This window comes from Fusarium redolens (assembly GCF_020744475.1).
Source record: "Fusarium redolens strain MPI-CAGE-AT-0023 chromosome Unknown BKA55scaffold_36, whole genome shotgun sequence".
NCBI classification, from domain to species: domain Eukaryota; kingdom Fungi; phylum Ascomycota; class Sordariomycetes; order Hypocreales; family Nectriaceae; genus Fusarium; species Fusarium redolens.
The window spans coordinates 198767-225888 of NW_025763699.1; the positions used below are offsets into that span (position 1 = coordinate 198767).

General features: G+C 42.9%; 9 protein-coding genes across 9 annotated transcripts; 6 read left to right on the forward strand and 3 right to left on the reverse strand.

Moving 5' to 3' along the window:
- Positions 1–707: 707 nt before the first annotated feature.
- BKA55DRAFT_547109 (uncharacterized protein) lies at positions 708–1469 on the forward strand (the record flags this gene model as incomplete). The annotated part of the gene is made up of 1 exon (XM_046190993.1): positions 708–1469. One exon carries the CDS (start codon positions 708–710, stop codon positions 1467–1469), a length of 762 nt encoding a protein of 253 aa, XP_046041127.1.
- A 374-nt stretch (positions 1470–1843) lies between these two features.
- Positions 1844–3229, reverse strand: BKA55DRAFT_530283 (uncharacterized protein; the record flags this gene model as incomplete). Its single annotated transcript, XM_046189135.1, has 2 exons — positions 1844–2605; positions 2654–3229. The coding sequence occupies 2 exons, from the start codon at positions 3227–3229 to the stop codon at positions 1844–1846; spliced, it is 1338 nt and encodes a 445-aa protein (XP_046041128.1).
- Positions 3230–4573: 1344 nt separating this feature from the next.
- BKA55DRAFT_698424 (uncharacterized protein) lies at positions 4574–5184 on the forward strand (the record flags this gene model as incomplete). Its single annotated transcript, XM_046200512.1, has 2 exons — positions 4574–4966; positions 5032–5184. 2 exons carry the CDS (start codon positions 4574–4576, stop codon positions 5182–5184), a joined length of 546 nt encoding a protein of 181 aa, XP_046041129.1.
- Positions 5185–5631: 447 nt separating this feature from the next.
- On the forward strand, positions 5632–7113 carry BKA55DRAFT_530253 (S-adenosyl-L-methionine-dependent methyltransferase; the record flags this gene model as incomplete). The annotated part of the gene is made up of 9 exons (XM_046189133.1): positions 5632–5736; positions 5785–5924; positions 5975–6016; positions 6062–6128; positions 6176–6203; positions 6257–6269; positions 6317–6406; positions 6559–6814; positions 6880–7113. 9 exons carry the CDS (start codon positions 5632–5634, stop codon positions 7111–7113), a joined length of 975 nt encoding a protein of 324 aa, XP_046041130.1.
- Positions 7114–7477: 364 nt separating this feature from the next.
- Positions 7478–9573, forward strand: BKA55DRAFT_586685 (heterokaryon incompatibility protein-domain-containing protein). The gene has a single exon (XM_046194598.1). It carries the CDS (start codon positions 7707–7709, stop codon positions 9471–9473), a length of 1767 nt encoding a protein of 588 aa, XP_046041131.1. The 5' UTR covers positions 7478–7706; the 3' UTR covers positions 9474–9573.
- Positions 9574–11476: 1903 nt separating this feature from the next.
- Positions 11477–12659, forward strand: BKA55DRAFT_657603 (uncharacterized protein). The gene is made up of 6 exons (XM_046197490.1): positions 11477–11815; positions 11873–11937; positions 11995–12057; positions 12108–12185; positions 12242–12319; positions 12373–12659. The coding sequence occupies exons 1-6, from the start codon at positions 11580–11582 to the stop codon at positions 12543–12545; spliced, it is 693 nt and encodes a 230-aa protein (XP_046041132.1). The 5' UTR covers positions 11477–11579; the 3' UTR covers positions 12546–12659.
- Positions 12660–14042: 1383 nt separating this feature from the next.
- On the forward strand, positions 14043–15383 carry BKA55DRAFT_698428 (Alpha/Beta hydrolase protein; the record flags this gene model as incomplete). The annotated part of the gene is made up of 6 exons (XM_046200513.1): positions 14043–14495; positions 14545–14916; positions 14970–15044; positions 15102–15218; positions 15275–15311; positions 15364–15383. 6 exons carry the CDS (start codon positions 14043–14045, stop codon positions 15381–15383), a joined length of 1074 nt encoding a protein of 357 aa, XP_046041133.1.
- Positions 15384–21782: 6399 nt separating this feature from the next.
- On the reverse strand, positions 21783–22180 carry BKA55DRAFT_459692 (uncharacterized protein; the record flags this gene model as incomplete). The annotated part of the gene is made up of 3 exons (XM_046186093.1): positions 21783–21844; positions 21903–22038; positions 22103–22180. Coding segments are annotated over 3 exons (276 nt in total), but the record flags the coding sequence as incomplete, so codon positions are not given.
- An 857-nt stretch (positions 22181–23037) lies between these two features.
- BKA55DRAFT_600249 (uncharacterized protein) lies at positions 23038–26355 on the reverse strand (the record flags this gene model as incomplete). The annotated part of the gene is made up of 3 exons (XM_046196501.1): positions 23038–23182; positions 23775–23999; positions 25559–26355. 3 exons carry the CDS (start codon positions 26353–26355, stop codon positions 23038–23040), a joined length of 1167 nt encoding a protein of 388 aa, XP_046041135.1.
- Positions 26356–27122: the final 767 nt, after the last annotated feature.

Sequence of the window (27122 nt, forward strand, 5' to 3'; positions counted from 1 at the left end):
GTTTCTGCACTTCATGCAGCTGTCAAATGGCAAAGTGGCGGACGTTATAGCCGCCAAAGGTAATGACGCAGAATAAGCAGGGTCCCCCTCCTTCACGGGTGATTCGTTTGTGCGGCGACCTCATTCGCTCTTTCGGCCGTCACTATCTTCGTCATGATTGTTCACCAGATCATTTCACGAACCTGAACAGAAGCCCAACCAACAAGCCCAACAATGATAACGATAACACTGGTAGCTCTAGTCTCTGTTACAAGACTACTCGCGCAAGTTGATACATCCTAGGAAGATTGAAGCGTTCATATTGACTATTCTGGTCAAAGACCAGAAGAACAAAACTGCCTGTTTCTGTGAATGGCTTCCTACCTTGACACTGGCGGCCGTGCAGATGCTACCTGTGTAACATCTCCTTGTGTTCCAGGATTTTGGTGTCTTGACCCCCGTATTGCCGGACTGTTCAGTTGATCCATATCCGTTGCACCTGGAGAACGGCCAAATGTCCACCCAAGGTGTTCAGTCATGAATAAGCTTACAGTAATGTAATACAATGAATACTAAATTGGAATCACTTCCCAGGCGTAATTATAAAATGGTTCAAAGCCCACTCATCGTTCAGGAGTCTATCTACACAGCAAACCACCAGCGCCATCCAGTAAACCCCCCTCCAAAAGTCCTCCTCATAGCCCTCTTCTTGTGCCGAATTTTACAACATGGATCAACTTCAGTCTGCTAAGTCTGCCTTGCAACAAGCATTGGCTGAGGTCGAGGCAGCCATTGCGTCTCTCTCGACTGCACCTGGTGAGAATGAGGGGTCCCACGACAGCAACAAATCTCTAGCTGGTTCAAAATGTTTCAACGGACTCATTGAAGGCCATCATCAGCCTCGACCATCTAAGGCATCAGTCCACATTGATCGAGAAGAACTGCCAGATGATAAAAGGCTTGACCCAAGATTTCAACAGGACAAATGGATCCGTCCTAAGCCTTCGGGTGATTCTTGTTTTTCAGGCAATCTTCTCCATTGGGCCGCTATGATGGGACCAGACGATGAGGGAGTAGAATACCCAATATTCATTCTTCGGCATCGCGACGCTTCCGAGTGTACTGCGGGGGGAACCTGTGAAAGTAGTCACTGGGAGCTCATTGATGATTGCGTTTCCACTAGAGTAGAGGGATGCATCGAGTTGCAACTGGTATGCATGCGAACTGAGCATGTTGAGAGGCAAATGAGCAGCATGAGTTCCGGTGAGTTCCATGACTGTGATGAGTTAATCACTATTCCACCATGCCAACTATTCAACGACCTCTTGCCTGATTTCAGCAGTGTAACAGAAGCAGGGTATCAAGTGGTACTCTTTCGACTTGTTGAAAGTTGGGAGGACGAGAGATTCACTCATTGGATAAATAAGGGAGTGTGGATGGACAACCATGGCCGCCTGCTTCGGGATATGGACTCACCTGTGTATGAATAGCTGTGAGAGACAGTTTATGTGATTGTCTATATCGGGTTATAGACAAGTAGGGGCCAGAGCAAAGGTAGGCTGTGTCTGTTGTAAGTATGTAAAGTTATTTATCCTAACTTAAATCTATGTATCTCGTGAGAATCTATTATTTCTTGGTAATAGTCTGTGGAACAAATCACGCCCTCTCTTTCTGCTTCGGGAGGCCAATGAATTCCAAGTCGAGGAGTTAATTGGCCAGCTTACCAGAGTCTCAGTCTATTGCCATAGTGATTTGAAGCGTAAATTCTCAGACTAACTGATTGATATTCAAAGGCAAAATCATGATTCATCCAAAGTATATATCTACAGCTAAAACCGTATATAAAGTCCAAGTGTTTTCTTGCTTACTGAATGGCAGCGCGGCAAGCAGCCAACTGAGTCTCGCACTGTCCAACGCCTCCCGCAAGTTGACCAGAGTTGGCAGCATCAGCACAAGCATTGTGCTGGATATCACAAGATCGACCGAGTGCAACGCTCTCACCATTGAAGGTGTTTCCGTTAACAGAGAAAGGCTTCTCGGCAGCTGACGAGATGACGGGTGGAGCTGCTCCGCCAAGTGTACCAGTGAAAGTCTGAACGTTCACACCCTGAGCATTGTTGGCGGCACCAGTAGCCTTGGCACCAGCTCCAGAGGTGCGGCTGGGGAGAAGCGTCAATGTCGCGCTGGCGGCGGTCTTTGACTTGGCCTTGCAACCCTTTCCAGCACCAGCACCAGCACCAGCACCAGCACCAGCACCAGCACCAGCACCAGCACCAGCACCAGCCGTGTTTTCAGCAGCTTTGCCAGTGTCGTTACCAGCCGATGCTTCAGCGGTAGCGGTGGCTGAGGCAGCACCGGTCGCGGATGCGGCACCAGTAGCAGCTCCGTTGACGATGGTAGCGAGATCAGCGACCTCAGTGCCAGAGGCAACAGAGAAAGAAGCCAGGTCGACCAGGTCAGTAGCAAAGATTCCGCCTGTTCCGGTGAAGGTTGGTGTGACATCGGCTACGGCAGAAGAGATTTCATCCTCTGTAGCGTCCAGAACAAGGAGACCTTGAGAGAAGATGCAGCCAAGATCGGGTTCTTCCTCGTCACAGGAGTTTCCCTTTCCAGTTGTATCGCTGGTCTGGACGTTGTCAGCAGGTTCACTATACAGTTGCGCATATGTACTTACATCTCCGGGTGCGAAAGTACCACTCAACAAAGCCAAGTTGGGGTCAGCACCAATGCCAGCCAGCTGCTTGGCCAGTTCAAGGGTAACAGCCTTGTTGATGGCACCAGCACCAGTGGAGGCAGCATCTTGATGCTGCGTAAGGGCACCAATCTCGGGATTGACAGCTGTTTCGTCACACAGCTTGCTGGCAACACCGACACCACCAGTGTTGCGCTCAATAGCCTGGAAGAGCAGTGCACCAGCCATACCACGAAGATCACCGATCTCCTTGGCGTTGGTAAAGGCTTGGTCAGCAGTTTCCTGCTTCAAACAAGCAAGGTTGGTGACGCTTCCTGCACCCTCCTTTGCAGCGGCATCGCCCAGGAGACCAAAAACAGGGTCTTGGATCTCCTTGGGGTTGTTGAGTCTGAGCATCTCACCGGTGATGGTCAAGACAAAGTCGTGGGAGTGTTCCTGGGGAACTTGTCGCTTCTTGATGGATCGAGAGACATGTCTGCCAGGGGCTGGGCTGCGAAAGACAGGCGTTGCAGTGGCCAAACCGGCCGAAAGAGTGATGATCGCGGCAGAAAACTTCATCGTGGTAGAGAGAGTGATAGAAAATTAGAAATAGCAGATATGGTAATGACTGTTCCTGCAGCCTGAGAAAAGAATGATAAGTAAAGAGAAGACAAACGCTCGCAGAGCTTGGAAACAATAAACAGAGAGGAGATTGGATGAAAGCTGGATGAACAAACACAGACATGAGGGTATCATCGCGCACTTTATACTTTCCCATCGTTTCAATGGCATCGCCTCCATTCCCGAAAGTCAATCTCTCGCCGTTTTTCCAAACAGATCCTAATACGAAAATGTTCATGCCATCACCCCTTGGGCGCTTTTAGAAACAGGAAGCAACTTGATCCGAGCATCCAAACCAGATCTGGCGGCTGAGACAGTCTAACGGGCCGTATAACCGATGAGGTTTTGGCTGGCAGTAATAGTTCGTAGTAATGTTTTCGATGTATAAGCGAATGGAATGTGAAACGGGGGCTGTCAAGATCTGAGACGCGATGTCAAACGATTGAGTTTGGCAATGTATGGCAGGGATACAGGGGTTTGAGGTGCGTTACAGATGCGCCAACACGTCTGAACCAGCCTGATGGGTCTGGACGAAAAGTGGAAACGCTTTCATCTCTAAATGACTCTGGAATCGCGTGTTATTTTAAAGGTCTTGAGGCCAGGGCGCGTATGGAGTTGACGTGAAGTGACGCGTAGGAGGACTTCTCTTTATCTTATCTTATCTTATCTAGTGCAGCTATAAATAGCAACAGATCAGTCACTCCTCTACTTTCTTGTTGTCCTATGAAGGAAAGAAATACAGTACTTAATCCGGAACAAGAAACCAAGTGACGTTCGAATAGCATTGAGAGCTATGGGATTGTCTTGTGTTCCGTCTTCCTCGTTGTCCAATTCTCAATTCACTGCCTCCAGGGTAGTAAGTAGTTCACGAGGACAAATAAACCGAAATGCCACCCTTTCACCATTATTGTTATCGACTGTGACTATAGGTAACATTAATTGACATGTGTTCTCTGAGCGAATTAATTGCCTGTAATTGAGGGAGTTGCAACGTCGTTCTGAGATCCGGAGCCAAAGAACAGACAAAATAGCAGCTTCACTCAAGTTGTTATGACAGGGACCACTGTAGCAAGACATAAAGAATTTATATCGAACAGACCCAATAATATGAACAAACCATCCAACATTAACGCGAATTAGCAGAAGCTACAGCATAAGCAAATACATCATCCAGAACTTCTTTAGCAACTACTTAAAGCATAATTGCAACGGTGGCACAAAGATTACCCAAACTAACCATCTAGACTACACTTACAATAAATACACAAACAGTAGCGCTCATATCACTAACCTTGTCCCAAAATGGGGGTTCTCCAAAGAACATCGGCCAAGTTTAACGCATCACCTACCGGTTTGCCAGTCGCACCCAGCAAGGCCTCCATGCTCATGCATTCGGGATTTCCCAAAGCCAGCTACTCATATTTTAATGACGCTTTTGGCGCTAGATTCCGCCTTGGAGCAGAATCTCCAAACATAGCAACTCGAACATTCTCGTCGTGCTTCCTATGGCACTCTCACCTCAATTCCGAAGATCCTCAATACCGCACTCCTGTTCTTCATCACGAGAAAGCGGATGAGCGCCCTGCCCAAGAGAAATGTAACCATTGGAAGCTAGCTGGAAGTGGCGCTCCAACCCGAGAAGAAGGTGTAGTCGAGATTTCACTGCTCTGTTTCAGTAACGAGCTCATTGATAAGGTATGAGGTAGTTTCGAGAAGGGCAGCTTGTTCGACGATGAGGAGCACCGTCGACACCAAATCAGAAGTGCACCCTGCCGATTCTTCAACGCTCTCAAGCCAGACTTAGCTCTGTTGAGAAGTCAGGATACACAGTTGTGATTTGCCGTCTTGTTGAGGAATATGAGACTGCTCGTAAGTGGATAAATCAGTATGGACGACTGCTCATCCCGATCTAAAGACAGATGACGGATTGACCGTGGTTTGAAAAAATGTAAAAATAAAATGAAGTCTGATGGAGATGAGAGAAGGGAAAAGGGGGGATGTGGAGTATAGAGTTTGCAGGGGTTCTTGTCTTTGCTGAGATGGCTCTTGGTAACTTTGTATAATATGTAGATTTCGTGAATTCTAGAATTGAGATCCCTATTGAGTTTCTCAATCTATCGGTTTATGACTTGAACGCAGTGTCCTTTTTATCTCGATGTTGAATACTGTCAATGTCAGATCATATTTATCCCTGTCCTATCATACAACCCTGGCACTTCAACAACACCCGGCAATGATCCGCAATAATGCAACATCAATCAGCCGAGACACTCATTTCAACCCCGCAAGCTGTTAAAAATCGCGCTTCGACAAAAACCAACTAGTTCTTGCGCAATCTCAACGCCAAGCCATTCACCATCATGAGCGACAGAGCCTCGTCCCCGAAGAAATCGCCCAAGTCTCCTTCTTCTGGAGCCAGTGAGGTTGTGCTGCATGACGCCGGGCACTGGGCTGCCCTGGCACAGGTACGTTCGGGGTTGGTCTAAAGGGGCTGAAACTGACGCGTTTTGTAGGATGAGCAGGATGAAGATACTGACTCCTCGCTTGGAAAAGATGCAGAGTCATCGACGGCTTCGATGACATCGAGTATTCTGAATTATAGAACTATCAAAGGAAGGACGTATCACTCTGAGAGAGGAAACGCTGAATATTGGTGAGTTATGTACCGTTGCTTACTGCATAAAGCTAACGTTCGACGTGCAGGGCATCCAATGATGCCCAACAGAATGAAGTTATGGATATTATGTAAGAACTCTGGAGACACTTCAAACGAGATCTGACGATTCTCAGCCACCACTTTCTCGTTCTCACACTTGATGGGAAACTTCATTTGGCACCATTGAAGGATGATATCAAGGTAAGTGTTTTGTCGCTGTGCAAGTCAACATGTCTGACCTTCTCAAGTCTGTCCTTGATGTAGGCACTGGAACAGGTATGGAGCCACGACCTTTGAACGGAATCTATACTCACATGATTGGTGGAAAGGAATTTGGGCAATGTATGTGACTGTCTCGGTGTGATGATGTCTTTGACTGAATGTTTCAGTGACTTTGCCGATGAGCATCCCCAAGCCGAAGTGATCGGCACAGACATATCTCCCATTCAACCAAGCTGGGTCCCTCCAAACGTCAAGTTGTAAGTTCTTCAGTGTCACAGCGTCTCGACGACAACTTGATCGAGTCGTCAGCTGACAAAAGCAGTGAGATTGAAGACTGCACTCAGCCATGGACCTTCTCCCCCGACTCATTCGACTTCATCTACATGCGATATCTCTACGGTTCCATCAGCGATTGGTCAGCTTTATTCCAAGAGGCCTATCGTTCATGTAAGCCAGGCGGTTGGGTTGAGAGTTTTGAAGCGTCGCCTTGTCTCGAGAGTGATGATGATACTGTCAAAGAGGGCAGCGCGATGAGCGAATGGGGCAAGTTCTTTATTGAAGGTGGAAAGAGACTTGGTCGAACGTTTACAATTCTTGATGATGACTTGCAGAAGAAGGGAATGGAAGATGCAGGGTTTACAGATATTCAGACTCGGGATTTCAAGGTAAGTACCATCTCAACTGTTCACTCTCAAATGTCCTGGGCTTATGGCTGACTGTGTATTTGCAGCTTCCTATCGGTAGTTGGCCTAAAGATCCCAAATTGCAAGAAATTGGAAGCTTCGCGTTTGCTGCCATGGATCAGGATTTGGAGGGCTTTGTTTTGTACATGGCGAGTGTTGTGTTGGGATGGTCGCAGGATGAAGTCACGGTTTATTGCTCGCAGCTTCGAAGGGAGTTGAGGTCAGCAAAGTATCATCCTTACTGCCGACTGAGGCTTGTGTATGGAAGGAAGCCGGAGTAAGCGCACTTGTATATCTTTGCTATATTGGTATAGAAATGTTTGTGGTTAGTGTATGAGAAATGGAGTTCTTGGGATGCTCCCGGAGCCTTATTTTCAACCCCCTAGTCATCTGCACTAATGAAGCTCGGACACATGCTGCCCCTCCTTCTGTGCGTGTCCCTCCCAAAGACGCTATTGGCTTAAGATGTAGCAAAACTATTGAACTTAGGCTTACTGGCTTATGAGCAACACGTAATGCGAGGCTGGGGGACTTGATGTCCAGGCTAATGTACCTAACCCTGCTGTGCACGTCCCTCGCCTAACGCCATCTGTTTGACAACCAACAACCAAGTCGGTTGAAAATACAATTACAAGCCGTTTGCTTGCTTTTTACGAGCGCCTCGCCCAATGAAAGAGCAATGCGTACACAAGGCATACAGGCAGCCAGAACTGTAGCGAAATCTTTGTTTATATCCCCATTTAGAACGGTAATGCCCGAAAGATAGGATAAATACAATATCCCTCTTACATCCTGTTTTCATGCCAACAATCCTATTAATTACCAGAACTGCAAAGACAGAACATCACACCCATCTTTCGAGATCCTGCCAACTATGTATAGCTACGAGCCCCTCCAAAATGATGATGATATTCGCCTCATCGAACTTGCTCCAGCTAGGCTCGCTTCGCCTGGTGGCAAGTTGGATATCTCGATATTGACCTTTGCGCACCGAGATGCTCCCGATTACGAAGCTTTGTCCTATGTTTGGGGTGATCCAAGCAATCCTGTGACCATAAGTGCCAACGGGCAAGACATGCAGATTGGTCGAAATTTGTATGATGCCCTGATGCATATCCAACATGATCAACAGCCTCGGACACTATGGGTGGACGCTATTTGCATCAACCAGAGGGACAATGCCGAGAAGTCCAAACAGGTCTTGAGAATGAGGGATATCTATACCAGCGCTGTGAAGACTCTCATGTGGCTTGGAAAACAGAACGCCCTTCCAAGCTCGGTACTCGACAATATCCAGGACGCAATTCAGACCAAGCTATGGATCCCCATAATGGATTGGACTCCACCTCGCCCTTTAGGTCCCTGGATCCCAATACCGGGCCCGCCTCGAATTATGTTTGATGATACTATCCTTGATTCCTTAGGAACTCTTTGGGATCAAGAATATTTTTCCCGGAGCTGGATTACACAAGAAATTGCCGTTTCATCACAGCTAATTCTCATATGCGGGTCGCTTCAGTTCGATTTCAATGAAATTATCGACATTCTCAAAATTGTTTGTCGTTACTCAACGATCGAATTAAGAAACCAAAAAATGGTCACGGATATTATCGAGATAAGACAAGGGATACAAGAGCCTATGGATGGTACACAAGGAAGCTCTGAACCAAGCGAAGGAAGCAAAAGTGACAGTTATGTCGACGACGAAGAATATCTAAGTATTCTTCATCTGCTTGAGCTTCTAAGCCGTCGAAGGTACCAAAGTGCAACGGATCCACGCGACAAGGTTTACGCATTTCTGGGGGTGAGCCGAGACTCAGGAATATTGAACATTGAACCTAATTATTCAATATCTGTCAATGAACTCTACACAACTGTCGCCATCAAATTCTTCGAAGAGCACGGTCTGGGAGTCCTAGCCGAGTCTCAGCCAAGCTATTCAACACTCGGACTACCTTCTTGGGTCCCAGATTGGAGTCAGCCTTTGCGGGGAGGTATTGAAAGGAGAGACTATTTCGAATGCGGAACGGCTCTGGAAGAAGATGTGCGCATGAACATACCAAATGGTAGCATTACCATTTCTGGAACACTTTTCGACGTTATAAAAAGCACAGATGGTACTCCTTTTGACAGTTGGGGTCCCGAGCCATGGCAGGTAGTCAATATGCAGGCCCTGTTCAAGGAGAAGATGACAAATTTGGGTTATGAGGGTTGTTATCCTCACACCGGGGAACGGTATGACACTGTCCTTTTACAAGTATTGACTGCGGGACGGGGGCGTCGAGTAACCCTGGATTCCCTGTTTCCGATGCAATGGTCTACAATTAGGCCCGGCTTTGACATAAACCCATTGCATCCAGAGAAAAAGAAATGGGACTCACTATATAAAAATATCGCATGGAAAAAGGACCAATGGGATATTTTTGAAACACAAAACGGTTATATTGGACTTGGACCGAAATCAGTGGTACCAGGTGACATTGTTTGCATCTTTGGAGGCGCAACAGTTCCGTACATCCTACGCCCTGTAGGTGGATCAAACTACCAACTGATTGGAGATTCGTATGTGTATGGTATTATGATGGGAGAAGCTATCAAAGACAAGCCGTTGTCTGATGTTGAGAATTTTTGTATTATATAGCATCTGGCAAGTAACAGAGCCCGGTTCGTATCAATGTCTGCATGACACTGTCTGCCTCCCCGACGGAACGCCTGTCCGGGATGACACTGCCCTTGGGCAATACTTGGTCATGTTAAACGTAGTCGTAGACGAGACGCAGAGTGTGCCATTTTTGCCAGTATACTTCAAGAAGAGCAGTCAAGCAGCAATCCAACCCAGCCAGGGACTGAATGGCGACTACGGAGGATATGGAGCCTTCAACATGGGCGGCTCTGGCTATGGCGGCAGTAACTCCAACAGTTCTTCACGCTGGGGCGCCGGAGATCCAGGTGTCCTTTCTAAGCTCAAAGCCACTGATCTATCATTCACTGTGAATCAAGACTTATGGCTGCAAAAGAAAATACTTAAATCAAGGTTGCAGGACCGAAGCGGAAGCGAGTTGCAGCGGGATAAGACAGGCTTGATGGTGAACGAGATGCTCAATGCGTCTGACTATGCCGCACAAAGCTCTGGAACGATGGTGTGAGTGCTGAATTACAACCCATAACTCGACCAGACGGACTCTGATTAACTATAGATTAAATTCAAAAACTGCAGCGCCTTTTACGGCTGGATCATTGATTTTGAAGGCAACAAGATCGTAAGGGCACCACATGCTGGTGAGTGCACAGGCATCATGAGAGCTCCCAATCACCAATTAACCACCGTGCAGCGTTCAGGCTTCGGAAAGGTCTCAACTTGGGAGAAGGTACAGATCATGGTCCGCGAAAGCCGCGAACCCACTCCGCCTGTTGAAGCAGACACGGATGACACGGAAAAGACATCTGTTGATGAACAGAAAAAGGCACAAGAGGCTGCATCAAAGAAACAAGAGTAAACCAAACTTGAACCTTTGCAAGCTAACGACATCAAAGAGTATATGCCACCAAAGCCACAGGGTATCCCGAGCTTCATGATCAATGATCAGTCGAGTATTCAGGTCGCAGCAACACAGCACGAGTTTTCGCACTTCAGAGCTGCCTTGTTGACAGGCTGTTGGCAAGTTATAATAGCCTCTTGCTGTGAAAGAGAATCGGGACAAATCTCCAGCTTGGCTCCCCTTGAGACGAAATAAGTACATATAGGTAGCTTGTTGTCGAGCAACAGGTGACCGCTCTGAGGGTGGACGGTAAAGTAGCCGGTGGCAAAACCTTGAGTAGGCCAGAAAGGTAGAAAGCCGCTCTTGACACGATTTGACAAGACAGGCGACATAAGAGAGGCCCGCCGCCAGCAAGGATCCTGAACATTGGCGGGGGTGGCGATGGAGCTTCTGTGTTGTCGTTGTGGAATCTATTGTAGTCGTGTCAGTGGTTAGAGCAGCCTTGGTTATGCCCGAAGAAGCTGAGGGTACGTCGCATATAGTTGTCGTTTCGGCGGCAGTTGTTGATGCAGGAGTTATAGTTGCTTCAGCTGAAGTAGGGCTTAAAATATTGCTTTTTTGGGTACCCATGGGTGTCACCAATACTTTCAGTTCCATATAAGGCTAGGGCCAAAAGGAAGTCTTGATACAAAAAAAAATTACCCATGGGTACCCAATTTTAAACCCTAAGCTGAAGAGCTTATCTCAGTTAGGGATATCAGCCTGTCAAGATAAGCGCTGTAACAGTTCAAGGTATGTAGGCAGGGGCTTTCGGTTTTTAGAAGGGCACCAGAATGTGTAACTCAATCCAAACCTGTTATTTACTCTCATGGGAGCCCAAAAAGTCAGATCTTGCGTTCCAAATTAGGTGCCGGGAAATTACAATCCAATATAAGTCTTTCCAATTGCTGCTGATCTAGGGTAAACGGCTCCAATTGATACAGTACCTGCGCACCCTGAAAAACGGACCATATCTTTACGACAAGCGAGAAAATGATTGGTGGACTTTAGTTTCAGATATTCCCGTAAATAGTCTTGCAACAGATAGAGTATTTAATGCTCTTATGCGGGCCCTTTAGAGCACATACCAGCAGAAATCCCTGGAGCTCGTAAAGCCTTGGCTCCTATATAACCTGCCTCTCACCCGTTCCCAATGCACCGCTTTCCCATCACAAAACTATTGCCTGCATTTGATCTTGGCCCGACTATTCGCCAATCATCACATCAACATGAGGACTCTCACAACAATTGGTGCCTTGGCGATGCTTCTTCAGCAAGCAGCAGCGAATCTCGACGTCGTCACCTTGATAGCTCAACCCGGTGTTTACATTCAGGAAGCTTCCGCGACACTTGTCCTCCCAGATATCCCCAATCCTATCAGTGGAGATGTTGCTCTCTGGAGCGCCATCATGATGCAGAACCAACAATCATTCCTACAGGGAGTTACTGAGAACGCCCCACCAGGGTAAGGCACTACATGACAGCAATTACCTATGAGAGAAGATTAGGCTAAGATTTATAGAATGGGATACTGTTCCAATCTTGGCAAAAAGTGGTGTAACTTTGCTTATGCACTTATCAATGGCAGTGAGTATTTCTGAATGGCATAACTTAAGTGACTGGTACTGATATTGTGTTCGCAAGGCTCTGAACCTAGGAACGGTAATACTATTGCAGCATCTCCTGGATCACACGTCAAGACTCAATGTATGTATATCACCAAGTGATTTACACGCTTTAATCTAACTCTTCATTAGATAAACTGAACCCTCAGACGCAAATGTGGGATCAGAATGTTTACATCGACAACAAGCTCGCTTCCACTATCTCAACTAGTAGGTGCTCAGAGTAACTTAATCTCAGTGGACTTTAACTGACGGGCTGTTTATAGGCAAGGGGCAGCATGGCGAGATTCTTTATATTTCCATGGAATGTGCCAGGGGAAACTGCGCCACTACTCCAGCACACAGTATACTTCCACCTCCTTTACAGCATAATGAATAAGCACTGATATTTCAATAGGCTGGGAGAATGTTTCTATTACTCTAAGCAAGGCTGACCCTAGCTTTGGCCATAGTGGAAGATGGGAACAGGGTGCGACTGGCGGACAGATGTCGACATCAGATGGTGGTAAAAGTTGGAAGTTTACCACGCTCAGGGTCCCAGCCACTCGTGTCCCGTCGAACGAGCCTTAGTAAAGCTACTTGGGTGCTGGAAGCATGGTTTTGTACGGCGTGAGCGCTATTAAAGATTCAATTGGTCCCATAGTCGTTATAAGTGTCGCTGCAAGACGAAGAAATTATATGCAGAAATGTAAAGGTAGATGGTTGGAAAAATATCTATTTTGATCTTTCGGTATGTCTCATGGCACATTGCAGTTGTAGTGCCAAGCCTGTTGCAAGCCAGCTATGCCGGAGGTTTAATGTCATTGCGTGTTGCCGCGCGCATTATGCCCCGGAAGTTGAGAGAGCAGAACTTACCGTGACATCCATGCTCTGTTGTGCAGCAACGGCCATGGTAAGTGTGAACGAATTTATTGAGATAGGGCTTGGACATTAATTACGGGTATTGGAAGAAAGTCCCCTAAAAGGATATCTTTTGAACGAAAGCCTCGGAGGGAAGCAAATTTTCCCACGAAAGAGAGTTTCCCATAATTATTGTCTTCACCCATGATCTACAGAATAATCACTCAAACACTCCATGTTGTCGTCGTTCTTTGCCTTTTGGTCACCAAAAAGGGTCATTGTCGAGCCCAGTGCAACCAGGGACTCTTCCTTTGATCTCACCAAGTAAATCTGAAAACCATTGTTACGTCCAGCGGCTTACGGCTGAGTGTTAGTGTAAGACTGTCTTACATAGCATGACCAGTGACTGCGTGGAGCCAGAAGCAAGCGAGGGGGGGAAATAGCAGTACTCGGTGAATTTTAGATAGGATCCGCGTTGACTATGAGCTTAAACGGTATGAGATGGAAATAATAACGAACTCACGGAGGGAGTAGTACTTCACCACCCTTTGAACCCTCGTAAGAAAGACAGGCCTTCGATATCTTAAACAGTTGTCAAACCTCAACTGGATCTGAAGACTCATGTCATCTAATAGAGGAGCTTGTGAACTTACTATTTTGTATCTTGGCAAAAGCTGGAATCGTGCATGGGGCTGTCCCTGAGTAACAGTGCTAGCATGCTTTGGTTCTATTGCGCAATTGGCGGAAACCACTCCGAAGACTCCGTGTCTAAATGTGGAAAGGTGAGATTCTACTGTACCAAGGTCCTATTTATGCACATTCTGGCCGACCCCGCACCAAACCCGCCACATCACAGCATTAAGACACATATGATGAAGAACGAAGTCCTGCGCTCATTTCCCAAAACGAGAGCTCCGTATATGTATGAGTTAGGAATATCAATCTCAATTCGTACCATAAAGCCGATGGTGATGCAGTTCTAGCCCGGAGCCATCCAATAAAGTGAAGTTTGCGTATGCAAAGGTAGCAGTAAACTTCACATCTGGCATTTCAGCCAAGAGAGAAACGGAGGCTACTGGTCCGAACGACCTGTTAAGGTATGTCAATCCCACGTTATTTATCGCTTTAACATGCTCGACCGCGTGTAGCTTCAGTTAAATACGCTACTGCCCTCGTTTACATCCTCTATGTAACAACCCATCCCATGAAATGCTCTCTGCTGTTACAATGAAGTTGACTGCCTTTATCAGCCTCTGGCTGCCAACTCTCTTTCACATAGCTCTGGCTGCTGAAGTTGTCCCCAGGTCCACCTTCACTGAGGTAACTAACTACGGCGACAACCCGACGGGTACCCGAATGTGGCTATATGTTCCAAAGACCCTAGCTTCAAAGCCTGGGGTAGTAGTCGGCATCCATTGGTGTAGCGGTAGCGCCCAAGCATACTACCAGGGCACCCAGTGGGCTTACTACGCCGAGATATATGGCTTTATTGTTATTTATCCTCAGACGCCATATACCCAGGATAATTGCTGGGATGTGGCATCAAAGATGACCTTGACTCATAACGGCGGTGGTGCCAGTACCTCGATCGCCAATATGGCCAAGTTTGTTATCAAGGAATATAGTGCCGATGAGAGCAGAATTTTCGTTACGGGTACTTCCTCAGGGGCCATGATGACTGTATGTGAGAAACAGATCTCTCGATAGGATTAAGCTAATACAGAAACAGAATGTCATGGCCGCAACCTACCCTGACATTTTCGCAGCAGGAATTGCGTACGCTGGTGTCCCGGCCGGTTGCTTCATGAGCAAAGACAATATTCCCGACTTCTGGAACTCAACATGCTCTACTGGCCAGTCCATCTGGACCCAAGGTCAGTGGGCCAATGTTGCTAAGAACATGTATCCTGGATATAATGGGCCACGACCAAAAATGCAAATCTACCACGGGTCGGCAGATCAGGTATTGAATGTGCAGAACTACTACGAAACCATTAAACAATGGACTGGTGTATTTGGCTATTCAACTGAGCCGCAATCTACCACTCCTAACTTCCCACGGAGCCCGTATACCAGATACGCTTTTGGCGATAAGCTACAGGTGATATAAACAAGTAACTAACTTTCGAGGAATATGGCTGACATTAGGTATAGACATTTTTAGGCCAGGGTATTACTCATTCCATTGACGTGTTCCCAGAAGAAGACTTGAAATGGTTTGGTTTCGCTGTGAGTCACATCACTGTCAATGTTCCCCTAACTGTGCAACAGCTAACAATGCCCCAGGATCCAGTAAAGCCATCGTCCACTACTACAGCCACCAGACCTACAGACACTGGTGGCTCAGAGGTTTCTCCCCAGTGGGGTCAATGTGGCGGCATAGAGTGGACAGGTCCTAGACAAGTAAGTAGTCACTCAATAAGCGCTTCTGTTTGTATAAGTATTAACAGGCATTGCAGTGCGCAAGTCCCTTCAAATGCGTCAAGATTAACGATTGTGAGTGTTCCATTATGCGTTGACTTGAGCTATATGCTAACATTTACACCAGGGTACTCTCAGTGCCAATAGTTGTTCCTGGGATGAAGCTTTTAAGTTATCTCCAGTCGCTGACCTCACCAGTCACGTATATGTTTCCAGACCATCCCCGATCAGGGGAACCAAAGAACGTGCCCTACAGCCTCCTTCGAAATAGGTCTCCTAGCTACTGTCTGAGAAATTATCCAGAGAAAGAGATAGCTCAATGTTGAAATAGGGACAGTTGAGTGACCTTGGGTACAGATCTGATATGCAAAGCAACTTGAAAGTACAAGTTCTACACACTTTCTTTTCCTAGAACAGTGGCTACGGAACGCCGGGATCCTGCTATTGAAACCGGCTAATACATAGACTTCTACTGTCGCAATGTCCAAAATACAGGAAGCCATTGCAATGACTCAGGAGTGTCATCTTCTCTTGACAAAGTTACGTTATAGCCTCTGCCCAGGTGATAGATCATGCATCCGTTGACTCAAAGGTCATCACGGCCGCATCGACAGTTAAGAGTCCGACTGCAATCCAGACAGGCTTCCTAATCATTGATTAAAGAATACTGGAATCGCATTTATATCCTACTTATACTACGCACTACCTCTAGATGCATGACAGAACATCCCTGGTATCTCTATCGAGGTAGCGTCTAGGGGCCCTCGTTGAGATACTGGAAGCTTTCAAAGCTCAGCTGAAGAGTATGATCGATGAAGTGACTTCGCTATCTTGCATCTTAGGGGCGGTAATGAGACTGTCGCAAGAAGGTTTATGGTCGTTTCTCTTCCTTGGTGCTTGTCAAGATGATCCTGCATCCATCTGGTCCTCTGGTTGCGCAAACTGCTCGATGTTATTTGACCTTCAAATCTTTTAACTAATCATCCTAGAACTGACAATAGTTAGATGTAGTGATTCTATTCTGCCTGAGAAGTGGTGAGAGGTATTTCCTACAAGTACTCGAGGACAATCGCTCAGCTTACTGAATGTTCTGCATGCGGGCAAAAGTCTTGGAAGACACGCGCCCTATGAACCGTGTGCTATTATTTTAACTTGTCGCTGTATCTGTAACGAGTTTAGTGCTCTCCCAAGACGATAAAGCCCATCTATAGTAATAGGCGTAATAATAATATTAACTATGCTCATACGGCTAGAAGATATCACCAACTCTAACTAAAGGTAATCTAGTGCCCAACACCGCATGCACCGTGTTCGTTGAGACAACTGAAGCTGAGGATCTGAATGTTTATGACCAAGAGTTACCCAGCTTTGCGTACCTCTTTATTAGGATCTTAGATTATTTTACTGCATTTACTTGATATGTTTACCCAGATACCCCATACATTATTTCAAGCAATTATCGCTATATCTCTGCTATTATATTAGCGTGATACCGGGTTGCAATCGACCTGTCGCCTGGTGCTTGGAGGTTGAGACAGCTACACGTTGTACTAGCTGAGGGGAGCAGCCTAGCAGGGCTGATTTCTAGACTATTTGCTTACTGTGCAAGACAGACAAGGAAGGAAGCTATGCGTTGTATGCAAGCATAAGTGCATAGTGTCCTTTTGACTATAAGTGGCCAGCGCAATAAATTGTATTATACTATTAACTTTGCATATCTATATCTAATGCATTCTGAGGGACTTTTAATGTCGTTACAGTGAAGGATTGCTGAGGATTAAGCGGCATCTTATTGCTGCTTGGCAGTGACGTCTATGCTTGGCGACTAATGGAACGAAGCCGCCAGCGTCCTGTTGGATATCAAGATCGGATACAACTTCGGCTAGCGGCCGATAGTAAAGTGAATCTTAATACTGCCAAGGATCTTAATGTCGAGGCCGTATATTTAGCTTTGTAGAGATCCCTTCTACTTGCAGTGATATAGTCTTATCCTTTTACTTATCTGCACTTTACTAATAATAAAAGGTTAATCCTATTATAACTATAGTATAAATAGTCTACTTAAAGGCAATTTATATATTAAGAAAATAGTAAAAGGATTTATTATATTACTTTAAAATCTTTTTTTTAAATTAGGATATTAGGTATATTAATAATACTATTTTTCTACTTATTAAAAAACTTATAAATTAATATTTTCCTTAGTTTATATTACTACTTTTTTACTAATTTTACTTTATTTATTTTTATATATAAGGTTAATTAGTTATATGCCCTATTATATATATTTAATTAATTAAGGTTAATTTAACTTTTATTAACTAACTTATATAAAACTTAATATAATTCCTTTAATTTTAACTTTAATAGAATTTCTAAACCCTGCCTTTACCTTGCATTTATCCTAGAACTCTATATATAGACTCCCTATCCTTATGCTTTTATAGTTTAAGACTATAGCCAGGCTAGTCTTTATTAATTTAAGAGTAGCTCTTTAATAACATCAGCTGCCCTTATAGATATATTAAGGAGCTACTCTTTATATATAGCTAAGCTTATAAAGGCAGTAAGGAAAGCTGCCTTATTTAACTAAAGAGGATAACCTTCCTTTAAGGCTATTTTTAAGTCTTTAAGACTTAATAGCTTCTTATTAACTGAATTTAGAATAATTAAGTTAATATAATGCCTTTTTTTTATATAATTAATTCATTAAATTAAGTTATAATTAAAAATAGCTACTTTAATAAAGTTAAATCTGCCCCTTAATAAGAAGTTCTTTATAATAGTAATAATTATTATATCTTATATAAAGTTCTTTTTTATTAACTGCCTTTAGGGCAGGCTTAATAACTAGATTAAGATTATAACTAATTATATAATAGGTATAATTATATAATTATAGGCTATTTTATATAAGTATTAAGGCAGTATAGCTATTATATTATTAATAAAAAGGGTTAAAAGTTAGGTTAAATAATTTACTTTATAATAAATAAATTAAATATAATATTCTTTTAAATAAGTTAAAGGAAAAAATTTAATTTAGCTATTAAAATATAATTAATATTAGTATTACTTAATTAAGGCAGTAATTATATTATTAAGGCAGATAAACCTTATTTAATTCTAACTTCTATAATAATAGCTTACTATAAGGGTCTTATTATTTAAACTATTAATAAAAAAGTTAAAAAGCTTAATAGCCTTATATAAGGCTAAAGGTAAAGGAAAAATAAAAATAAAAATAAAAATAAAAATAAAAATAAAAATAAAGATTTAGATATTATTTATAATTAATTTAAGCTTATATAAAATATAATTATAAAATATAATACTTAATTAAATATTATTTAAAACTTTAAGAAAATTAACTTTATAATAAGTAGTATTATAATTAAAATAATTATTAATAGTTTAAAAAGGTAAAAAAGGCTAAAATTAATATAGCTTAAAAATTAAAAATAAATTATTAAAATTTAAGTAATTAATATAAAAGGTTAATTAATTATATTATTTATACTTAATATAGGCTAATATTACTTTATTAATTAATATTAAAAATATAACCTTTTAAGTAATTAAGTTATAATAATAAGTTAAAATAAATAAATAAATAATAAGCTAGGTTTTAAGTAATTAAAATACTTTAATTAATTAATCTTTATTATTTTTTAAATCTTAATAATTATTAAAGTTATTACTTAGCTAATTATAAGAGATATTATTAAGAAAATAAGACTATTTTATTTTATATACTAGCTTATATATTTTATTTATTTTAGCCTTTTAATATTAAGTATTTTATAATATTTAAAAGGTTTTTTTAAAAACCTAGGCTTATTTTATTTAACTTAAGAAATATAACCTTAAAGCTTAATATATAATTATAAAGCTTAATACCTTTTAAAAAGGCTATTAAATTATTAATATTATAGGCTTTAAAGACCTTAAAGATAATATAAACAATATAATTCTTATTTAAATACCTTAGTAAATAAATTAAAGATTATTATAATAGCTTTTTAAAATTAATATTAAGAGCCTTAAAGTCTTTTAAAAAAGTTTCATAATTATAATATATATAAATATATTATTAAAAGCTAAGGTTTATAATTTTTAAAATATAAATAAGACATTAAGTTAGTACTATAAGGTAAAAAGGATTAAATTATAAAAGAAAAAAAGTATAATTATATAAAGAGTATTATAAATAATTAATTAAATAAGTATTAATATATAAATAATAGCTAAATTATTAAAAAGTAATAATTAAAGGAATAAAATATAACTAAGTAATTAGTAATATATTATATATAGTAAAGATAGGTATAATATAAGAACTTATTAAGTAATTTTTAAGTTACTTCAGGAGCAATTTAATAAGTAAAAGGGAACCTTTTACAATTATTGGTTAAATAAGGAGGAATAACTTATAAGTTAAAAATAAAAGTAACTAGCTTATTTATTTAACTAGCTTACTTATTAAATATATTATATATAATTAATTATATAAATATTAATATATAAGTAATTATAAAATTATTAAAAAGTAGTAATTAAGAAATGTTAATATAACTAAGTATTTATTTTTAAAGAATATATAATAAGGCTAGGTATATTATAAAGACGTATTAAAATGCTATTATGACTTTTAAAAAAGAACATAAGAAGTATTTTTAATTAATTAAATAATTTATAATAGTTTTAATATAATTTAAAATATAAGGGCTAAGACTTGTAATTAATAGACTTATTAATTATATTATTTTAATTTTATTAGTAGTTAGTCTTATTAATAGAATATCTATAAGGTTAAGAGGTTTTGTATTAATTAAATAATTAAATTTATATATAAATTAGGATTTTAAATCTTATAATATAATTAATAAAAGAGACCTTATACTTAATCTTTAAATTATAGCTATTAGGATTGAGTTTCGTATATATCCTTTATAATATAAAAAACTCTTCCTATTTGCAATAATATAGATTTAATATTTATATCCTAGGAATGTATACGGGCTAAGACTTCTTATATGCAAATCCTTATAAATAGGGGGAGTGTATGGCGTACAAAAAGTGGTATTAGGTCCATTACTAATGGTAATTAGCACAGTAGGGCTATCTGAAGGAGAGCTGCTTAGCGTTAGTTTGAGTATAATGGCTGGCGCAGATACTAGCCAGCCAACAGTTGCGTGGGCCATTCTGGTTCTGTCTCAACGACAAGGCATTCAGCGCAAGGCTTATAAGGCTATCAACCACACAGAAAGTAGTCTTTTAGAGGAACCCGACGTCTCTGACACTAAATTTGAGTATATCGATGCCTTTACTAAAGAGGTTGGATGACCCCTACACTGCCCTCAAGGTTGGCTTGCCGCGAGCCACGTTAGACGAGATGGGAACTACCTGAAACGGAGCCAGAATACCATCAAATACATTACTTTACCTGAATACATGGGTTTGCCCTCAAGAAATAAATGTTCTGATTAGTTATTGTGCTTACACACTGAGCTCGACTGACGTATGCCCAGATCCCATGGTACTCCCTGAGCCGTGTACTTTTATTCCAGAGCGTTAGATCTAACCATAGAAGAAGCATTCCCATCAGTTGCTTTCGGGATGGGTAGTCGGATGTGCATTGCGAACCATCTCGCTCATAAGGCACTGTACACAGAGTTTCTCCACCTCATCGCTCACTTTGAGATCTTACCTTCCAAAAGACGCTAATTATGACCCTTTTGTACTCGATCCAATTGAAAGTCTCCTCCAGAAGGAGTCCTTTGTTGCTACACCTCGAAACCTCTCAGTACGACTGGTTCCGTGAGACCTGGCTAAGTCAAAGCGCATACTAGGCGAGAGTTAAGAAGAAGGAGCAGTATTATTTTAATAGAAGTATATTAGAGAAACCTACTTGGATTATGAATTAGTCGGGTTATGATATAGTCAGGGGCCTAGGTCGGTTTATATAAGATGTCTAAGTGCTCATCTGGTGCTTGCACATAGATGGGCTCTAAATATAACTTTTAGAGAGGCGACCTAATAAGGCTTAAATCAAAAATGCTTGTTAATAACCTTCTCCTTTTAAAGCAATCCTAAGGCTACAGCCAGGACTCCTAATAGCCCGGCTAATAACATAACTGCACTTGACAAATGCGGCCTTCCTGTTCCTGCAGTTAAAGTGGCTATAGATGGTAACGGTGTTGAATGTAGCGATGCTGCTGTAGATGTGTTCATAACACTAGGGCCTGAGTTTTGTCCTTGTAACTCTGTAGGTAACTGCGAGATCTCTATTTAGCTATAGGTTTTCGAGAAGAAGTAGGATCAACATACGACAGATACGCCTGTCTCAGTACTAGTCACCGTTACACCTGCGGCGTTGGTCGTAACGACGGTGCGGCAGGGGACAGTAGTAGTGCTAGTACCTGATATAAGGATCAAGCCAGTTATGGTAAGGACCTCTCCAGCAGAATCAGTTGTTGTAATTAGAGTGGTAGGAGTCGGCGCTGTGGCACTTTCGGTAGCAGGCTGGGTGGTAGCTTGCATCGCCGAGGGAACGGAAATAGTGACGCCAGCTTGGGCGCAAAACTGCGTGGCGAATGATAAGGTAGCTAAGTGATAGAGCGTTAAAAATTCGATGCCCTTCAAGAAAATTTATATTGTGCGTACCAGCCTGGTCAAGTGCGTCGCAATCAGTAGAAATGCAAGCTTCAACGCTGGCCAGGAAGGAAGGTGATATGCAGATACACCCAGCGTCAGTGGTTGCGCAGCCAGAGGCGCCGATGCCATTTAGAACGCAAGTTTCCTACAAGTTGTGTTAGCAGAAATTACTTAAATAAGGTTGTGTTTCGCAGTCAGGATGTACTTACAGCGCAGGCAGGTAGACCGATAGTTTGCCCCAAAGCAGGCGCCGAAAGGAGGGCGGTAAGAAAGAAAAAGACCTTCATTTTAATAGATGAGTTGGTTTGATGTGGATGGTATAGTGAACGACTTTTAAAGGACGATAGATACTAGACTGGCTATAAAGGAGTTGCTATATAGTTAAATAGAAGTTAGAGATATGCTCCGGGTGAAGGCGAGATAGCATATTATTATACTACGTAGTACTGCTCAAGAAGGTCTAGAGCGCCTAGTGCCGAGATGAGGTCAGCTGGCGCTCGCAAGATCTTCTGGCTACTGGTTCTTCGTCTTATTATGAAAGTTATATAGGGAAAATAATAAGATTGACTATTCTAATTAAATACAAATCTTTGAACTTATAGATATAGCTCTGGAAAATGTTAAGAGTCTGGCTTGAGAGCAACGCAACAGTGTGGCTTTATTACAGAAAGTTTAATAACTTAATTAATATAGCAGGCTATAAGTGGCTTAATGAGGAGGGAGACATAGTGGCTATGGCCAACGAGCGTGCTCAAGACGTAAAAGGCAGTTGGCTTCTTTGCTATACTAGACTGCAAGAGCTAATCTAAATGCTGCTAAAGTACATATCTATATTTAACCTAAGAGCAGAGCGGTTAAAATGTCATGTTAAAAGTCTAGAATTGCCTAACCTACTATAAACAAATCTATTTTTAGCATTATATTTTAAACTTTAAATAATATATATAATAGGCAAGTAAGATAGATAAGTAAGTAAGATACCTTACTTTTTACTTTAAAGGCAGTTTTTTAAATAATTATTAAAAATCTAAATTAAGTTTAAAATAACTCAAGCCCTTATGTTAGGAGCCACCCGGCCGACGCAGTCGTCCGCTCCCTCCGCGAGATCACGGACATTCTTCTCGAGCAGCATATTCCTTTGCAGTCAGTCTAGCAACCTGGCGGTGTTTTGCGTGTCGCTGTTCAGCAGGATCTTGAGCTCAAAACGAAGAACCGCTTGGTCGCGGCTGGGCCTCCTCAGCTTCATTTGACTGTTGCTACTGCGAGGGCGGTGTTCATACGATTGAGAGCTGATCAACCCGAACCTTCACGAGCTGCGTCGCCCGAGAGCGTGATAGAGATACCTGGCTCGCTCGACCTTCCTGATAACAACACCCAAGTTCCTGACTCGCCTGTTTCCTCAATCGAGGTTTATCACGACGCGCGCCCGACTTCCTCACCCACACCGTCAACAGGTTCTGCTCCACTGGCTGAGATAGCCGAGACCGACGTCGACATGACCAACACCGACACAACCTCTAAGCGCACTACCGTTAACCCGATGCGATCGATCGATACACACGTCCCTGCCCAAGATGCTCTGTCGAAGCTCACGTGGGATGGCTAGAAGCGACTCCGCGACGACGCCGACAAGCATTAACAACAGAGTCAAGCCGCGCATTCCGCTGCCGGTACTGCTCTCGCCCAACTTCAAGGCAAACGGGAAGCATTCAATGCAGCGCGCGACGCCAGCGAGTCAATACATCAACGGTCTTCGCGATGAGCTAGACGCGCATTACGTGCAGGCGGATGAAGATGGGCCTCCGGCGAAACGGCAACGCAGTATCATCATCGATCACGTCAAGAAAGAGCACTACACTCACCTCGACAAAATCTCCAAACATTGCCAGAACGCCCTCGTTCGGGATACCGACCTCATCAATGAGATTGACACCGCTCGCGACTTCGAACAGGTCGCATTTGAACTGGTGGAAACTGCAAAGGCACGAGTCACTTCGATTGGACGTATGTGGGAGGCCAAAATGCAGCGCGACGAGGCTCTCAGGGCCCAGAAGATGTATGGTGATCTCGAGCGCAAGATGAGAGATTTGGAGGATGAGATGGCGACTGCTTGTGATGAATTGTATGTCAAGAGTCAGGTCGTTGATGAGTGGGAGAGCATTTCCAAGGATGAAGATTGGGAGGGCATTTTGGCTGAGGAGTTGTTGGATTGATGTGAGAATAGTGGATGGCAACATGTGAGACTCGATTTGAGTATACTGTTGTGCGATATTACTGGCTGAGGTTAGGTGTAATGCTATCTGAATTAAAGTCTGGCTGATAGAAGTCCTTAATGACATTTAAGTTTGTATCTGACACTTTAAGTTTTGTTTGTGCAAACCTTGTCAACATCTCAGCGAAACCGATTAGGGCAATGCATTAGATATAAAACCTAAATCATTCTTATACTTTCAGGCAGTATAAGCATTTGCTTGCATGTACGAGGCATCTATCATTTGCCTTTACATAACTATATATACCTGATTCCTGGCTCCACTGTCTTCCTGTTCTTCTCTCCCTTCCAAACAACTGTTCCCTCCCTCAGCACGAGTCGTCTTTTACAGGCAGCTGTCTCTTTCATCGACCCAAAGTCTCGCAGGTGTCTTTAAAGGGACATTCGGCACCACCCCAAACGACAATTGGTCCACCATTCTTATGCCTGCCGAAAGTAAGATACAAGAAGAGATGGCAAGACTTGTCGAAGAACAACAAAACCTCAAGAACCAGGTACGGGAACAGCTCGCTCTCCACCTTGACCAGTCTGCGGAAATCGCCGATTGGGATGTTTTACCGCCAGCGATCCTTCGCTACAGGACCAATCGCTGCAAGGCAGTTCTGAGGATGCAGAAAAGAGCGACCAAAATCAGGGTGCGAAGAGAACTTTACTCTCGAGCTCTATTGTATTCAGACAAGCTTGAGGAGAGAAAAAGAGGCCAGCGGATCTCGTGTAGGGACTTGTTTCACGCTGGTTGGATCTGTGCTTATTGCATGATCCTCTGGATCTTTGATACGGCGTTCGCTTCTATCTGGGCCGCAATGATCTTGTTTGAGTTGGTTTTTGTTTTGGAAACTGAGCCTTGGGGCGTAGAGCTCAGATTGGTCATAACGCAATAGTTTTCCGAGGTCCTGTATGACAGGACTTCTTGGTCTAGAGGCGCATTCGGACGACCTTCCTCGTGGACATGAGAAAGATCTGACCAAATTATCATGACAATCAGGATTCAAGAATTTGTTTTTGTAATAGTTATCATTAGGCAAACTTCTGGGAATATGCTCCGTTTGAGGGCATGTTTGGGGAAGACTGGGTAGGAAATACCATTCATTAATTTCTGGAGTTACACTTGCAAGTCACTATTTAAAGACTTCACTTCGGCTTATCCACTTTACACAGTATATCACAGACTCATACTATATTTACTTCAGAAATCCATATATTCATTCTCATTGTCATAAATCATTCCATAAGACAATACTAAAACTTTGGGTAGGCGGGAAGCACACAGACGTACAGGGACCTGCCCAATTGAGTAGCTCCTTATCTGTTATGATTGCAAAAGGAAAAGCATGCTCACAAATACAAATACAACATACTTACTCCAGTACGTTGGATGCAAAACGCCACTCACTTGAGCAGGTGAATGATGTTGGGGATTACCTTTGTGGCACCTCGGTCGATAGGATGACCGTGACGATCCATCCACACAGAATCCACAGAACCACAGACCTTCCAAGCCAAGACTCGACCAGCAAGTCTTTTTTCAGGGCCATAAAAGTCAGGCTTGACTACCTGCATGACAAGTGAAGCTGGCTTCTTATCAATAGCTTCGTCAAAGACGACTTCTCCTTGATTGATCTTCTCGACAAAGTCGCTATCAGGCATGAATAGAACCACAACCTCGCCCTCCAAAACGCCATCTGGATCATGATCGATCAGACAGTGCCAGCCGACGCGATCTAACGAAAAAGCTGGATTATCAGAGTAGAGTTCGCGCGTGAGGACACAGGAGCTCATATTCCATTGGTCGTCCATGACACCTTCTTTCATCATTTCATAGATGTAAATAGCTTCTCTGGCGTAGTTCGCGTTGATTGTTAGGAACGGGTGCGGGTTTACTGTTGCAATTGCGTCCTCACGGGTCTGCTGCTGCGGGGTGTCAATAAGATACTCAGATATCACGGGCTCAAAAAGCTCAGTTGATCGTCCGAGAGTCGCACTTGATGCATCTGACTCTCCATCACTGGCTGTATAGAACGAATCATTTGAGGTCTCATACCCATCGGCACTAACCTTTGAGGGTGAATGAATTGCTGTATTAGGGTCGCTTAGGTCACAAGACTCAATGAAATCTGTCCACTGTAAGACCCGATGGTTAACCAGTTCGCCATTGACTTCCTGGAAGTGAGCTTCAGTAAGATTGTCCATATTGGATACAGATACTGAACTTTGTGAAGTTGTCGTGGATTCCGTTGGTGGCCGGTACTGACACTGATACCATGCGGTGGTCCTTATTGTAGGGCACCTACTTGTACTTATAATCATTAATACATACATTCACTAATACCATCCGCTTGGATGCAGTGTTCCGTGCACTTTCCTGGCCCAGCTGACTTGGCGTTGCTTGCTTGGCGATGATATCATGATTTGTCGCAGTGAACGATACAAAGTTCATGACAATCATCACTTGGCACAGATAGATCACAGGTGAACAGTGCTGAAATTTATGCTGAGGTGTATGAACTATCCACATAGAAATCCATCGAAACTCTATAAAATGTACAGTTGTTGTTTATTGCTCTGTTCAGGCATACTGAGTCCGAACGGTGAACACTGGTTGACTGAAGCAAGCACCCCTCAAAGGCCGAGATAGATTTGACAAGGAGTATTAATTGGTTCCACGAGTTGGTCAGTCCTGTAATGCAATGCAGGATATCCCTTCGTACGTAGTGATAGTTCTTTATAGAGTTGGCGAGAGGGCTTTGTTGGAAATCACATTGAATTCACACTCATACGGTAAGAGTAAAGCAACCAATCTATTTCTGAGCACTAGGCCCTCACATGATTCATACATCGTCTTTGCTGCGCCTTTCTCTCTATTCATGACCACCTCAAGCCTCTAAAGTAGCCAAAGTCCTTACATCAACCATTAAAGCAGCACCATATCCACCGAACTACCCCTTACTGGCATCTTC